The sequence below is a fragment of the Diadema setosum genome, chromosome 1 (assembly GCF_964275005.1).
Source record: "Diadema setosum chromosome 1, eeDiaSeto1, whole genome shotgun sequence".
NCBI lineage: Eukaryota > Metazoa > Echinodermata > Echinoidea > Diadematoida > Diadematidae > Diadema > Diadema setosum.
Genome location: NC_092685.1, coordinates 13,373,502 through 13,390,776, shown reverse-complemented (window position 1 = coordinate 13,390,776; position 17,275 = coordinate 13,373,502). Strand labels below are relative to the sequence as shown.

Sequence of the window (17,275 nt, the reverse complement as noted above, 5' to 3'; positions counted from 1 at the left end):
TTTCACTCTACAATGTATAATTGAATTATATGTTTGCATGAGAATTGTAAGTCGTGCACGCGAAAGCCCAATGATGTCTTAAAGGGATGGTATAGTTTTGGTTGAGATGGGGCTTCAGGTTTTTCATCTTTTTCTCTTTTTTTTTGGGAGATAATGAGATACATCCTAGGTGATATGAAAGAGCATACAATTCTAAGAGGAATTCAAAGTTTATTTGGGAAGAATTTGTTTTGATGTGGCTGAGATATCAAAACACAACAACCAAAGATATCCTAATAAAGATGGGACCCAACTCTTATTAGGACCTCTTTGTTTTCCTTAGTTTTTTTTATGTCACAGCCATTTCATAGTCAATTTTAAAGAAAACAATTTGAATTCCTTTTAGAATTTTATGCTCTTTTACATTTGGATTTAAAAATCAAACAAAAATACAACCACACTAGGTTTTTTTTTACACTTGTTGATAGTATGTCTTGACCATTTGCATTTCTATGTATATTGGCAAAATGCAAGTGATGTGTGATTTGAACAGTGCGTGATAGAATTCAGTTGACTTCCAACTTGTCTGTAGTGGTCATTTGTCTATAAAAGCCATATTTCTATTGACTGGCTACTGTATGCAGGTACAACAATAACATACAAAAATGAATTGACATTTCTGTTAAAGCTGGGAGTAGTTAGTATAAAGAATAGTGTAGGTGATCATTTGATGTAATCTCTGAGAAAACCTAATAAATATCAAGGATCAAAGGTCAAAGTTGATCTGCAGAATTTCATTATTTAGCCAAGTATTTCGATACGATTACTTTTGTTCTTAATACAACAAAGGAATTAACTCTTTCAAATTTCACTATTTTGCACAACTACCTGAAGAACCTGAAGAAATGTGTTTGATATAAACTTCAAGAAGGAAAAATTACTTGCCATATTTGGGGCAAAATAAGGTAAGAAACAGATATAGACAGGAAATTTGAAAGCACAACAGTGGACACTGCAATGCCAAATATCTACAGATATGTTCTTTTGCGGCAATACTATGAATTATTATCATTATTTTTTTTTTTTTTTTTTTTGCATTGATCTCAGGAAGAAAATATTGGGATAATTGATAGTCTGCCAAGCATCAGTCACTTTCAAAGAGTTTCTGGTTCTTTCTATAGGTGATTTATACCATTCCATATGATGAAGGAAATGTGAAAGGTTTTTTTTTTTTTCCAAAATGGGTCGAGGGTTCAAAGGATGTGATTTGTCTTTGACTTCTCCTGCTCCCAATATGTTTGAGGAACAAACATGTCAATGGGTGGTTTACTCTGGGAGAAAATAGCATGGAGTGATAAAGTAGGGTTCAACTCCTGCAAGGATGTGGTGTATCAAATGTCTAGGTATATCAGGGAGGTGGGATCCTACTTCCCTGGGTAGATTGTATACCAACAGAAATTGAAGAGGTATTGATCATTCCTGTTTTATGATTATTGTTTGATTCTATGAGATTGTACATCCAAGATGCACTGGTCATCATGATTCCCACCACTTAACTTTTCTCTCAGGAGATGTGTGGTTGATCTCAGGGTCATGGGGTGGGGGGAGTTAATTCTTCAGCTCTTAAGTCTTTGTGATGAATATGGTCTTTGACCATAGCTTACGTCATCTTCACATTTCTCTGCCGGCTTTGCAACTCTCATACCCCTTTCATAAACTCATCCTCCTATTATCCGCATAAGAATAATGCGGACAATTCAATAAAAAATGCGTTCACAAACTCTGAAAATAATCTGCATTATTTTTACGAGCGCCCGTCCTGAAAAAGGCGGATAATCGTCATGGTGACTGCACACGTCCCTCCTGCGGGAAAGACAGGTGACGTTTGACCGCACCCCGGCAATTATCCGCATTATTTGGGTTTGCGTTCATAAACTCAAAATCTGGTCCCCATGCTGCTATTATGCGGATAATAGAAGGGTCGAAATAATGCGCATTATTCTTTCCCCGCTCCGATTTTACGACCAAATGTTGCGGATATTATCTGCATTATTGAGTTTATGAAAGGGGTATCAGAGACTTGTTTGCAACTCTAAGGCCCGAATTTACGAAGGTGGTGCAAATGAAACCATGGTTTAAACCATGAACAAAAAACATGGAGCACCAATTGTCGCACGGAATATTTCATTACGAAATCAGTCATTTTGTCGATGAAATGATTATTTTGTAACAAAATGACAACATTTTGTAACTAAATGAACATTTCGTCCATGAAATGATAATTTCGTTAACGAAACAGTCATTTTGTCAACGAAACGACAAATTTCGTAAAGAAATATTCCATGCGATACTTGGCGCTCCATGGTTTTTGTCTATGGTTTAAACCATGGTTTCATTCGTACCAACTTTGTGAATGCGGGCCTTAAGAGATTTGTTGCTTGTGATTTTTTGTTTGTTTGTTTGTTTGTTTGCTGTTACTGGGGGCAAGACTTGAAAGTTTTTGATAAAAAACTTAACTTTTGGCCCAGTCAGACTCCATTATTCTGGCTCCAAGGAGAACAAGAGAATGATAATCTCGAGAGCTGTAGGTGAGGTCTGTGGATGCAGTTTTACCCAAAAAGCAGCCACCATGCTAAGCATGGTAGATAGAAATACAAGAGAAATAGAAAGAGAAATGAGTGGACATGTAATCGTCCCGCCGATGTTCGGTCCTCAGCCTTGGCAGGGAGACGGAGCAATGGCTAATCCTCTTACAGAGATGCATTCCGCTCTTTTCCATGTTGGAAGTCATCTCCCTCTTTGATGAGATGCAATGGCAGATAGGGGCAGTTAATGTGAGAGAGGAATTGGCGGACGATGCTCTTCAGAAAAAAAAAACAAAAAAAACACCAACTTTTGATGTCTAAGTTGCTCTTTTTTAAAAACTGCAACCGCAATTTCTTCCTTTTCTTGATATGGGGGGGGGGATGGGAAGGGGAAAGAGGTTGTGTAATAAAGTTAAAAAACAAAATAGCATAAATCCTGCCAGAATTTGGAGAGCTGTTTGTCGAAGACTTCTTTTCTTGTTCTTGGAAAAAGCTTATCCCTCACTCAAAGTTTATCTGACTGATCTGACTTTCTGTATCCGGAAGACACTATGGGGGCCCCACGTAGTCAGTACTTGGTTGTCAAGATGCTTGTGACAACTCAACTTGGCTCTGTCCATTCCATGCCTTTGGCATCTCTTTTTTTTTTTTCTTTTTTCATCTTTTGTGCATGGTCATGTCTGTCTGAGTTCACGGTCAATGGTGACGTTTTCACCTCTTGACTGGAAATTGCAAGATCCGGGACATTCCATTTACAAGATGAAAGTGTGAGTGGGATTGTTGGGTTTTTTTTTTTTTTTTTATTCCAGAGATTATTTTTGTCAGTTGGGTTATTAGTGCTGCAATCATCACAGGCTGAACTTTTTTTTTCCAATTAAGATTCTTAAAGTCAGAAACCACACTCTTGATGAAGACAACTGGAGCAGTCAGAACATCAAGGCATCTTTGATATCATCACAATTTATGTGAACTCACATGCAAAATGTATATATGTGAGATGGAACTTGATATGCACAGATTCATTATGCGTCTGTGGAGCAATATATGGGCATTATGCCTCGCATGCTCTGCCTCACTTTCCAAAGTGAGCTGATCTTCAAGCTGCAAGTGGGTTACATGTTAGCGAGCAAGTGTTGATAAGAGCAGAGGTAGAAGTGATGCGTAATGCCCATGTATTGCTCCACAAGCTAAATCATATGCAGGGGAGATGCTTACTCTTCAGTGACCACAAACTGTTAGTAAATTTTTAATTATATTTTTGTGATAATTGGTTACATATGTATTCATATTCTTGAAATTTGAACTATAATATGAATAAAGCAGTGTATTGTTGTATAGTAGTTTCTCCTAATGTAATAATTACCGATAGGCATACAATTCTGAATCTCATTCAGAAGTTTGTTTGTTTCAGGTCTCAATTTAGTGTCGAACCTCGCTATGAAACCTCTTTCTCTCTCTCTCTCTCTCTCTCTCTCCCTCTCTCTCCCTCTCCCTCTCCCCTCTTTCACACACACACACACACAGGCACACACTCTCCCTCTCTCTCTCTCTCTCCCTCTCTCTCCTACAACTATACACTAGGTCCTACAACTTTATGGACATTATGTGCACTATAGGATATACAATGAGCAATATTTGTTATGCATCCGATTTCAGTACTTGATTTGATTTGATTTGATTTGTTTGTTCTTTATATGTTTTAAGAAGTATAATCAAGCATTGTAAGTTATACAGTGGAATATATATGCTTGTGTGGTGGTTTATGGCATTATCATTTTTTTATAAAGGTCATTTCATTGTGCAATATTTAAGATTTATATAATTGTTTTTCCTCTTCTTTTTTTTACTCCATGCATTTTTTGTTTTTGCTTTTGTATATATTCAATGTTTTCATACTGATTCATGTAGATTCGTGCCTTGGTGACCTTTCCAGAAAACCGGATTGTAGACACTTGTTTTTGTTTCTCTCCCTTTCTTTGTTATGCCTATATCTTTAGTTTGTTTTCCTGCCTGTTCCGTCCCTGCTTTCGTTCTTGTCCTTGTCATAGTCCTTTCTTTCTGTTTGTTTTGCCTGACGTCATGATATCAAAATTTTTCATACATGGAGTACTTGACGGATCTTGAGATGCCCTCATCTCTAGAGTAATTCACAAAATTTCCAAGCTATTATTCTCTTGTGAATTCCTCTTTTCCATATAGAGTTACAAAATGGGATTGTATTACTTATTTGTTTATATGTACCTAAAAACCAAAGTTGATATTATTATGATATTGTATCCATGTTTTGTTGAAGCTTATGTGATTCAAAGTTCCTTACAATATTATATACTCATGTAAGCATTATGTATATTGCTTTGTTATACTTTATATGGAAATAAAATCATTTGAATTGAATTGAATTGATTGTCTGCAATTCAGCCTCCAGGCTGCTATGGATGTTACCCAATAAAAAGTACCTTTTCATACCTTTTCATACCTTTTCATAGAAGCAAGAATTTTGCTACTTAGTTAGTGTGCAGTGGTCAGAATTACTGATGGATATTTTTTCACCATGATTTGTATCAATGTAAAAACTCATTGCATCTGTTAATCAGTTTGTACACTTTTTTTGCCATAGCATTTGGTATTTAACAAGAGAGATAAATTTGTACTGTATTCCTAAAGTTTGCAGGACAATGGATTCTCATCACAGTGAACTTCTTAGGACGATTAGAAATCACTTTGTTATTGTGACTTTTTGCTATACATGTGTATCAACATTAAAAGAAAAATTTAGCATGAAAGAAACAGTAATCTTTAAAATTACTTTGTCATAGTGAGAGTTTGACATACTGGTGTTCTTCATAATGTGAGTCTGCTGTATGTGCAAGATTGCAGAAGGCATAATGTGGGGTTTTCCACAACCTACTTGGTATTGGCATTTAAAAATCAAACAGGTAATGAATAACATACCCAAAATTGCTTACTATGAATAAGGCAGATTATAAAGTGTCATGCAATGCAGTCAAAGTTATTTTCTTTGTGTGTAAACTAAAAGGGGGGATATCATGTCTCTCAGAACATCACTGTTATACCCCTACCGTGTGCTCAGCTGATGCATTTCATTGATTGGGAAAAATCAGACAAAGATTTTTCTCTTATGGATAACCTCCCAAAAGACAAATTTGTTTTTATAATCATGCACGTCATTCCTCAGTTTGAATAGAATGTAATCAATATACGAGGTGATATTAAATTTGTCAACAAGACATTCTGTTTGAGTCAAATCCAGTCTGATAGCATTACTCTTAATCATCAGTAAAGCAGAATGTCTCCAAACAAAATAGGGCGTTTCTGTATGTAAAATATCTTGTCAGTAGTTGGGATAATTGAAAGAATAGTGCATACGCTGAGTACTTTTCTTGTGATTTGTTAAAGAAATGACCTCATCTAACATGCAAGAAAGACATCATAATCAAATGGCATTGGTAGATTCAATTTTGGCACAATTTACAACTGTTAATCTGAAATGAGGCAACAGTCTCGACAAATAGGGAGACCTAGATTTGTCCTTTGCCCGTCAGAAGGAAAGTGATCAAGATTGTTGAGATGTTCATGTCAAATCGTGCAATCTTCGAGTATGTAATATTTTGAGCACCTCCACCAAACATAGATCCGAAGAAGGCCAGATAGAGACATGGATGGCATCAATTCCTCCCATCCTAACTCCAGACTCCAATCGATTTCTGTCCCTTGTGCCATCTCCATTTCTGGAAACATGAGAGGGAATTTGTCGCATTTACAGATCCCGCAGTTTCATGGCGAATCAATGCTTTCAGTTTGTTGTGGCCGCCATTGTTTGTGCTCATCATTTTGCCTCGAGCAGACGTCATCTTTCTTATGAGGGGGGGGGGGTGGGGAGGTGACAGAGTTTTTGTTTTGGAATTAATGTTGTGTGTTGACAGCTGCTTCAATGTGGCTTATATTGGCTTGACTCTGGACAGCTAGAAAATCCACTTTTATTTGTAATCCTTATGACTCCTGCTGGAAATGAATAAGGGAAATAGAGTAGGAGCATTCTCATAATTGCTAACTCATGCTAATTTAGTAATTACAGGACAGGCTGCACAACAAAAAACAAACACACACACACACACACATACACACACACCTGTAATCTTTTCATATTGTGCACTTTCCTTTCAATGTTGGGCAGATACAAAATGGTAACCAAAGAAGAATGTTGGGGAATTAAAAGGCAAAGGAATTGGAAAGAGAAGCTAGGGTGGCAAATCCACCTAATAATGTAATGGTCACTGGGGTAATCTGAAGCCACTTTTAAAGCCAGCCTCTCTCTTTTTCTGCACCAGGGCAGCCAGTAAAACATCATGCTTACTGAGTGCTGGTCAGAAAAAAGGCCTGCAAGTAGTATGATGATTGCACCAAGCCATGGGAAATTAAAACATTGGAAATATTCTAGTAATGAATTACACATTGATATTACTGTTATTCCCATCATACATGATTGCAAAAATTCATTTTGGTTTTGCTTATTTTGCATCATGCTCTCAATTGTCAAAATATATATTGCTTGTAAATATCCTTATTTTTGTCATAGCTTAGAATACCATCATGGTCAGCAGATGACACTCTTTGTGTCAACAATTTAATATATACTGATTTCTTTTTCCTGTAATAAATGTATCGCATATTTTTTCAACTCTCACTTGAACAAATGTCAAATATCCCCACTCCCCCCGACCCTGTCTCTGTGATATTTTGATAAAGCCCATTTTACAATATGATTTGCTAGGTTTTTGTCGTTGAAAATTTAAAGTTATATTTTTTCTCCTTTTTTTGTGTGTGTTTTAATTTGGCAGGAATGGATTGTCAGCTTCCACCAGACTCGGATGTACCCAACAGCCACTATTCGGTGGAGGGCCAGATGTCTGACAGCACAGGCTGGTACCTTCCAGGTACCACGCTGCACTACCAGTGTGACCCCGGCTTCGTCGCACACGGTGCCACCTCCACCCGACAGTGCCAGAGCGGGCAGTGGGTGGGCAAGATACCAGAGTGTGGTACGTGCACATCATTAATGGATACGGGTCCAATTTAGTAGACGCATTATTAAAGGGTCTTGCATACTTTCTGTGCAATGCTAAGATTTGCTTAGAAGATAGTTGATTATCCGCAGCAGGACAACAGAAAAAAAAAAATAAATGATTAAATGTATACACAATGTATAGACATATCAGAGTTTTGGCACTACTGTATACACCATGTATTTAGCAAGTCTAATTTTTTCGCGAATCAGGACATTTTCGCAAGTGATTAAATTTCGCTGTTGTGGAGCACAGTACTAAATGGAGAAATGTATGCCCGCATGTCATGTTCAGAGTTTATATTTTCATGTCTTTCTAAGTTCATGAATAGCACCCAATTCACAAAATATAAACCTCATGAAATCTTATATATATGTACTTATAGTACCTTCTTTCTCTGATGGTCTATTCGGGCCACTAAAATCTGTGAATCTGAAATTTTGTGGCCGAAAATAAAAGGAAATATTGCCGTATTGGGCCACAAAAAGATAAACTTTTTGGAAATTTGGTGGCCAGATGTGGTTTGTTTTTTTTTTGGATTTTTTTTTTTTTTGATCATCCTCATTGGGTTAATGAAAATGAGCATCTAAGATCGAAATCTCAAATTGGCTAAAGTCAGTAATCGTTGGCCCTCAAACATGTAGGCCAGTGTCTTCTTACGCGCAGCCCTCTGTAGGCATGCAACAAACATATCAGCATGAATTATGATGATACTCTCCAGCAACTTTCTTTCGTTTTATTTCTATTTTCTATTTTTTGCTAATTGCAATGCTGTTGTATTTCACTCAGGTTTTAGTAGGCTGGCAATCACTCATACTCACAGGCCTATGCCAAGGGATGAACGTAAGAGATTTTAATTCCCATCGAGGAAGTTACACAAAACCCATACTCGTACAAGGCAGGCCACTTCTGTAAATATAGTGAGCTATCAATCATAATTCAACCCCTGCTTGCATGCTGATTGCTCAGATATCGTCCATATGATCTGGCCAGTAGAAACCTCGAAATGTCATCATTAGATTGTTTTCCATGCATCAAGCACTGGTTAGAGGGATGTTGATTTTGCTGTAATAGTGTATCATTGAAAAATGCTAGATCTGGGTGACATAATATGTTATATATTGAATTGTAATTCTTCCCAGCCAGAAAATAAAGGAATTTTGACTGATGGTAGTCTTTGTTTATAACTTACAAAGTATCACAAATGCTTGGGATAAATGTTGCCTTAAAGATTAATATTTGAATTTGAATTGGCTGTGATGAAATCAATATATACAGTGTGTGTTTTATTGTTAATATCATATCAACAGGAGTTTCCCCAAAGGCATGAAAAGGAAATCACTTGATATCAAAAGTGGAATTGTGTGAACACATGGCCTGATTTAGGCATGAATAAGAAATGTCATGTCAATGGGACTTACACCATTTGTATCATTTGCAATTATGGCATTGTGGGCAGAAATGTGTGAGATGTATTATTCCCATCAATCTCATGTGCTCTGAACCGAAGGTTTTCACAATTTAGGGAATGCCTAGAAAATCATTCATAATTCTTCTTCCAGAACCAATGGTTTACATCCTTCCGGTTGGACAGAACAAATGAAGCTGCAAGTTTTATGTGTGTGTGTGTGTGTGTGTGTGTGTGTTTGTGTCTGTCTGTTTTGTGTTAGTATGTGTATGTGTCTGTTTATGTTTTGTGTGTTAAGTCCAGTATGTGTATGTATGTGTGAAGAACAGATTTTGTTATTCAATGATTATCACATTGATATCAAGTGTTTTTTATTCTTGTAAATATTGATATAATATGGACTGGCCTTGAGGGGGACACAACAATTATTGCCTGAACTAGAATTGCATTGCCCTCATCTTTGACTCGGCCAATACAATTCTAGTGAGGGCAATCAATATTGTATCCCCCGAAAGCAGACAGTCCATATCATTATTATTACCAATTTCAGGCATCTTGAGCAGTAAAATGAATTACAATGTAAACTTTTTAAAATTTGTATTCCCGATTCACGGTATTCCACTTAGCGCTAGCTTGAGCTCTACACCACACTGCGTGCTAAATCCCTATACACAGTTCAGGTACGCAGCACGCGTATAACAGCCAACTCACACCTAGGCACAGGGATCGTCCTCTATGTTCATGTGTTAACCTATGGGAATTTGCCCTCTGTCACGAAACTCGGGTATGCGGCACGCATAGAAACAGCCAGCTCACACAGTGACAGGGATCGTCCTTTAGTTTGTAGGTAATGATCAATTAGTTACCTGAAATGACAGGTGATGAAAGTTTAACAACACAAGAATTAAGTTACAATGCCCTAAAATGACCTCAAGTCCCATTTGGGGTAAGTCCAATAATGTAATTGATTGAAACAATCAGAAATAACTTCCTTCCTGCAGAGAAGGTTTAAGGTCAATCCTAAGTTGTGGTCGAACTGAATGAACTTTTTCAAAGTGTAAATAAAGAGTAATGTACATCTAAGGCACATTTGTATTATTTGCATAGAAAACAGCGTCACCCCAGTTGACTGCATGGCAGTCAAATTCCTCTAGTTTCTGTCTTTTCTCTCTTGTATTTGTTGGCTTGTGTGCTAGCGAATAAATATATCATATAAAAGTTTTGCCAGATTTTGATTATCCATTATACTCATGGATTAGTTTGTACCTGTGAGTTAGCAATGAATAATCTCACCATTTTGTTAAGTGATAGTATTAACTTTATCATTATCTACCTTTCTCCATCATTTGAACCTGCATGTTAAAATGTGTTTTATGACCATTTGGGCACATCAACTGCTATCAAAGTATCCTCTTAAATTTCACTAGATAGTTATAGTTTCCCCTCCTGTCAATAGCAGTTTACGACAGTTTTTCCATCTTTACTTTCATTTTGTCTATCCATCTAGACACAGTTGTTACCTTTGCAATATCACACTTGCTAAAACTATACATCCAAAAGCCATATCTGCTGTAGTACTTACCAGAAGCTGATAATCATCAACAAGTTATAGATATATTATCCAGCTTTCAGTGATGAAGAACATTGTGAGAAGATGCAGATCTAAACCAGCTTTAATCAGAAGCTAATTTCATTTGTATTGGCATTAATTCATAAGTAAGCTTGTTAAATCTCAAACCAATACACACTGGCATATGCAGTAATGTGTCGTTTAGTCATAAGTATAGAGTGTTTGTATTTGTTGTGAACTTAATTTATGCATTACAAAGTTTTTATGTTCGATGAAATGCAACTTGTGAAAATGTATGGATTGGGGTTATAGAGGTTCATATCTTGCAACTTTCATGAATCATCAATTTCTCCTGGGTCTTTTTTTTTTTTAATGTTTGTTCCTATATATCTGGGGTGTTTGTGCTTCTTTTTGTGGCTGTGACGATGTAGAAAGAAGATACATGTTTGTAATCGATGGATATTTTCCAAGTCTGTGTGTGGCGATGAATCAACGGAATAACTCCATGACAGTCCATCCTTCAAATATGGAGAATAAATACACTTTCATCTTCCTCTGACACCAGTATGCTAGCCTCTCCAACCTATTTTGCAAAAGTTAAAAAAGAAAAAGAAAAAGAAAAGGAAATGCAGGGGGAAAAAATCGAGTAACCATCCGTCCAATCCATCTACGTTGTTTTCGTCATGCAACTCCAAAGCATATGTCGTAATATTTGCTTGGGAGTGATTAATGCAGTTTCAAAGCTCCCAAGTAAAGCTTTATACCACTTAATCTTTGCATCAATTCTAGTATGGAGGTACGCTTGAAGTGATCATTATTTGTTTTATGTACTTCTGTAATGCGTAATCCTCATTTGCTTTCTCGTAGTGCAATATTTGACAGGGGGAAAAAAAGAAGAAAGAAGAAACAAAAGAAAAGACATATGCTTGCATTGACTTAGAGTTGGTCTGATTTGATTTGTTCACTGTACACATTCCCTATAAATCTTTACATCAGCATGATGAATATCATTAATATAAGCCTTAGAATAATGCCCTGCCTATGGTAGCTTACAGGAAAAAAAAAAGTGAACAGAGCAAAGGGGTAAAGGATGGTTTCAACTCTATTGCTTAGGAAAATACAGAATGTTCAAACTGAGTTTTATGACCCTTGTATAAATGCTTACAAGAAATGCCTCATAGATTGTATCAGTTCCTTTCAGTGACAATTAAGATATGATGGACATTGTAACGACATCAAAGAGATAAAATGTGTAGCTTCAGATTACATAAACGAGAGGTTTTGTCCTCGTGTTCACAAAATGTATCCTCTTCATTATGTCATATCTTAATGCAAGCAGTAATCTGTCAAGTAGCAATGAACAGGGAAGCAGTAATATGGCTTCCCTGATGCAAAATTACTGTCTGAAAAATCAGACAGCACTGTACTTCTTGTTGACATTTTGAACAGGCACTTTCAGATAAGTTTCAAGAGTGCTTTAGGAAATTTGTCACAAATATATTGTTGGCAATTCCTCATCAGATTGTTGTGCACTAATATAATTATAATGTATATCTCTGCATGTCAATTCTCTCGTCCTTTTTTTTTTTTTTTTTTTTTTTGACGAACATGCAATTTTGTGTCATTATAGTGTTCTTTATTGAATAATATGGTAAAATCAGATGGACAGAAAAAGTTTCTAAAGTACCTATAAAGAGGGAATTATGGAATTTTTGTAGCATGATTTCACTGAATAGTGATATTTGTCACAACTACTTTGAATTAGATGATGTCATCACCTCTCAATTCTCCCATTTTTTCTACAAAAAAATTTTTGACAAATAACAAGCAATACCGGTATTCTATAATCCCTTTTCCACTTAAAGTCAGGGTTGCTTGGTCAAAAGAAGGGACATTTTCTGGAGATTTATGAACAGTTTGTAGTCTTTGGTAGATTTGTGAGGGAACAACATCATCGCCTCCTCCAAGTCGCATATGTGGCTTCACCCTTAGATACCTGCTCAAGCATACTTGGGAGTAGTCTTCACCAGGTCAATGTACTTTGTTTGCTGATTGGCATGCCTGTTGGAGTGTGTTCTTCGGGGTCATCCCACGATCCCAACATTTACGAGTCATATGGCCCACGAGTTTGACATTGAAAAAAGGTCCCCGAGTCATACAGCCCACAAGTCATGCATCCCATGAGTTTGACACTAGGCAAATAAGGCCCATGAGTTCGACACTACGTAAAAACAACCCACAAGTTTGACATTATATCACAGGGCTTAATGTGCTAGTCTCATGGGCCTTGTTTGCTTAGTGTCGAACTCATGAGCTGTATGACTCTTGGGCTGAATAAGTTGTGGGCTGTATGACTCATGGGCTGCATGAACTGTGGGCTGTAAGATTCGTGGGTGTTGAACGTGTGACGTGCACCCCTTTCTTTGCTGGTCGGCACCAGTGCATGGAAATGACTCGTCAATGAAAAAGAGATACTTAACTCTCCTTCCCATTCAGAAGTCACCATTACCCTTTTGATGGACTGAACTACATAATGCTGCACCAGACTGATTGCACTAACTTTACAACTTCGTCAGGTTTCGATGTATTACTGAATGCTGGCAAGTTGAGCTAGTGCCAAGGCACATAAAGAGTTAACATTGCTGCTTTGTGAAAACATGTTCAGTGCTAGATTCCATTACTTTCTTGTTGTATTCTGATTTTGATGAAACATTTACTGTATATGTCCACCTGGTCATACTCTAATCATCAGAGCCAATATGAATATGGTGTTGAATTGCCATTGGGATCAGTTATCATTCACGCCTCCCTTCTCTGATCTGCCACCCTCAGTCAAGGAGCAGCTCTGTGAGGATCCAGGCAAGCCAGACCACTCCAAGCGCTGCTGCCAGAGCATCTTCAGTGCCGGGGTGCGAGTGAGCTTTTACTGCGACGAAGGCTACCAGCTGATCGGCGATGACGAGAGGACGTGCCAAGCTGATGGAACATGGTCTGGAGTTCAGCCATCTTGTGTGAGAGGTTAGTTTACTCTCAGAGTGTAGAGAGTACCTCCATTTGGTCACCTTATGCTCATATCAGTGGATGGATTGTACCCCTTTCAGTAACCCTCCTGGCTCGGGCCAGGCCCGAGCTAAGTCGTAAATTTCAAGTTTATGAATGGGTCGGGCCAGAGTGGCCCGCACCAGTCACAGACTATTTTGGCGCTTCTGCAGCCTAGCACCAGGTACAGGCCAGGCTTGGGCCTGGTGCCGACCGAAGAGTTTATGAATGGTAGCAGCTCGGGCCAAAATTCTTTGCACAGTCAATGGTCACAGTTACCTGTTCGTGCCTCAGCCGGAGCACATGTTCAGTTACCATGGTAGTTTTCCCTTACGTGGCCGAGTTCATGAATGGGTCATTGTAAAAGAAGCGCGGCTCTTCCATTATACTGAACACAATTTTTAATGCTTGGTGCGGACCAATTTAGCTTGGACCAGGAGCTGGCCAAAACTGCACAAGTTGCTGAAAGGGGTATTGGTCTGTGTTTTGTATTCACAGTGATAAATCATTTCACTCTTTTTGTAGAATGAAGTTGTTGTTTCAGCCCATGCATAACTGATGAATGGTTGCTAAAGATTGTATTTTGATGCATGAACACAAAGAGATAAAACATGATGGAAGTTGATCACTGCATGATTTCATCATTTCAGCATGTTGTAGGAGGGGACAGAGATGCCTCAAAGAATGCTGAGTATATTTGAGTAATATTTGTGTTTTATTATTCAATTGCTCCACAAAATGAGAAACATGGTATGTGGGACATTTTACTGAGGTATTTTCAACTTTAAAAATAAAAAATGTGTCATTAGGCTGTTCTATGATATATTGCTGCCTTTGCAATTTTATTTTTCTCATTGAATTTCTTGGTTTTCAGCAAGCTCTAGTTGTAAGCTCTATTTGGCGTCGTAACATTTTTGTTCACTACACCACTAAAGCTGAATCTCAATTATTAAATGCTCTTTTGTTTCTAGACATCATCTTTTAACCCGTTCGTTACGGGAACCTGGTATACCAGGTTCCTGTTGGAGCAACTGATATACGGGAACCTGGTTCCCAAGATGAAGACACAAGTGCTTGCTTTCATTTTTATGTTTCTTCGGGTTCATAATGACCAGATGAATGGGTTTGATAAAAAGATAAGAGTTTATTCTATCAGTATTTGTTCTCTTTCTGTTGGAAAATTGCATATTTCACAGTATTATTTACTTTTTTTCAAATTTAGTTTGCGCTTGTTCTTCTATAAAACTCGTATGAACATTTGCATAGCAATCAAAGCTGAGCTCATTAGATTTTTGTGTTTGCTGACCCCAGTCATCCCATTCAGGTGCCTGGTTTTGTGTAGAACAAAAGAGGCTGTGAGCCCATCAGCACACGCTCTATTCATACCTCACACCTGATCGTTATTTCCATTGTTCAATGGCACATGTAGTTGACCATGGAAAGGGGATACATGCACTGCTTGACTGCTTTCGCACAGGTGGATTACCAGCATGTCCATTCTCTGTTGGTGGGCAAAAAGAATCTTGTTTTATGGCATTACAGGCACTCAGAAAATGGTGGAAGGAATGGGTTAACAAGACAGTTATTTTCATTGACACAATGAAATAAAAGCAACTTTGAAGCATCTGTTAAACTTTGTGCAAAATGAGACATTTTATGTCTCAAAGTCATCGCATTAGCTGAAATTTTATTTGAGGTATTTGACACTCCTCATCTGACTTTTAAGGGAAAAATTGAATCAGGAGACATCACAGTCACATGATCTTCATGTCTGTTTGTAATGGCCAATAGGAAGCCATGTGAATTGATGTAGACATTTACATTAACCCATTCCCTATGGCAACCTGGTGGCCTGCATGTTAAGTCTATGGGCATTTCAGAATTCAGTATGGAATGTGTTAACACTGACATCACTCAGGTTTCAATTGATCTTCTGTGGTGCCACATGGCTTCAAATCCTTTCTCTGCAATTTTCTTTTGTGCACAAATTTGCATAAATTTTGCCAGATTGCTAGGTGAAAGCTCATGAAAAGCTGGTATCACTTTTACTGATGCTTTTTCTCTCACACAGCAACAACTGACCCAACCATCCACGGAACTAACATGTTCAACACAGAGACCCTGACAATTGTCACAGCCACCACCGGTTCCATCCTTGGTGTCCTGGTTATAACCGTCATCTTGACGAGTCGGCAGTGCTGCGGCCAGCGGCACCACGGACGCCGCTGCTACCCCACTGTCCTCCAGGCTCGCCTTGCAAGAATTCGCCACGACTCCGACGCCCTCTTGGCCGTGTCCGACAATATCGACGTGGTCTTGCCGACCTACGACGAGGCCATGGCGCCGGTCGTGACGGTTCGCCCTAGAAGAGCATCGACAGAGGATGCGGCCAGCTCCGAAAGTACGGATCAAGAGAGCAGGTCTGCAGTACAGGGGAGACCCCTTCCACCGTTGCCACCACCAACTCAAGGACGTGCCACAAGGAGCCGACGCACCAGAGGTTCACGTAGTTCCGCCAGTACTGAGACGGATACCTCGCCCCTACTGGAGACCATGCCAGCTGCAACAGCGCCACCACCCCCGTATCAGAGTGAGCCAGCCCCAGCGTCGGATCTGGAGGAGGTGCCCGAACCCGACAGTGGGGTTCTGCACAGCCACGTTGGCAATGATCTCTATGCAGAGGTTTCCCCCAGAAGAGCCGAGGTTCAGGGGGATGGTGGTGCACATGTTAGCAACAGTACTGACAATCAAGAATCTGTGTGTGATAATGGGGCTGAATAGCAATACACACAAACACACACACACACACACACTTGAGGCTATTTAAAAGTCAGTTTTGTATGAGACAAGGAATATGTTATTGTGTATCAACTGTGGATGGAATGACTACCTGAACATAATATACCAAAATATATGTTAGCATTTCCACATATATATTTCTTTTTCCACAGAGTAGTTGCACCTCAATGATGGCTTAACATCGAGGTTATTGTTTTTTGTAAGCAGCTTGTACTATGAGTGAGATGTTGTGTTTATTGTACTGCACTTAAAAGTATGTTATCTATGTTATTTAGACTTCAGGTGGGTGTTATAAATCATTATTACACTCTCTGTAAGAGGCTGATGTATAGACCTATAGTTGAGAAATTCCTAGAATTTCGGGAGCTCAACACTGATTTACATTGTGATATTAAGTGAGTGATTTTCTGTGATGCAATATTTGCCTGTATGAAGTCATTGTTTATACATATTGTACTAAATTCTGTCCAGTTCAAAACAAAAATTGTTTTAACTTTATGTACCATAGTCCTATGGCCAAATTCAACATAACTTACATAGTAAAATAAGAGTTCATGTCGATTGATGCTTGCTCCAAAAGATTTATTAAGGATGCCTTCAATATCATGAACATTGACTCAATAATAAGAAAAGAAAACTACAAACTTATCTAACTAGTTACCATCAAAATACATGAATTTTGTATAATCATAGAAAGAAATTAATAGATACAGTACTATTCTGCATAATTGTCTCAAAATGTTTTATAATTTGCATTACATTTCAGATGACAATATGTAATAATTATAGCATCAATAAAACTATTGATTCA

General features: G+C 38.1%; 1 protein-coding gene across 1 annotated transcript in view; it reads left to right on the top strand.

Moving 5' to 3' along the window:
* The window catches only part of LOC140227148 (sushi domain-containing protein 4-like), a 454,815-nt gene extending 438,124 nt beyond the window's left edge, over positions 1 to 16,691 (top strand). Inside the window, exons 5-7 of the mRNA XM_072307584.1 lie at positions 7,424 to 7,624; positions 13,459 to 13,644; positions 15,737 to 16,691. Coding sequence (XP_072163685.1) covers positions 7,424 to 7,624; positions 13,459 to 13,644; positions 15,737 to 16,446 — 1,097 coding nt within the window. The 3' untranslated portion in view covers positions 16,447 to 16,691. The remainder of the gene's footprint in view (positions 1 to 7,423; positions 7,625 to 13,458; positions 13,645 to 15,736) is intronic.
* Positions 16,692 to 17,275: the final 584 nt, after the last annotated feature.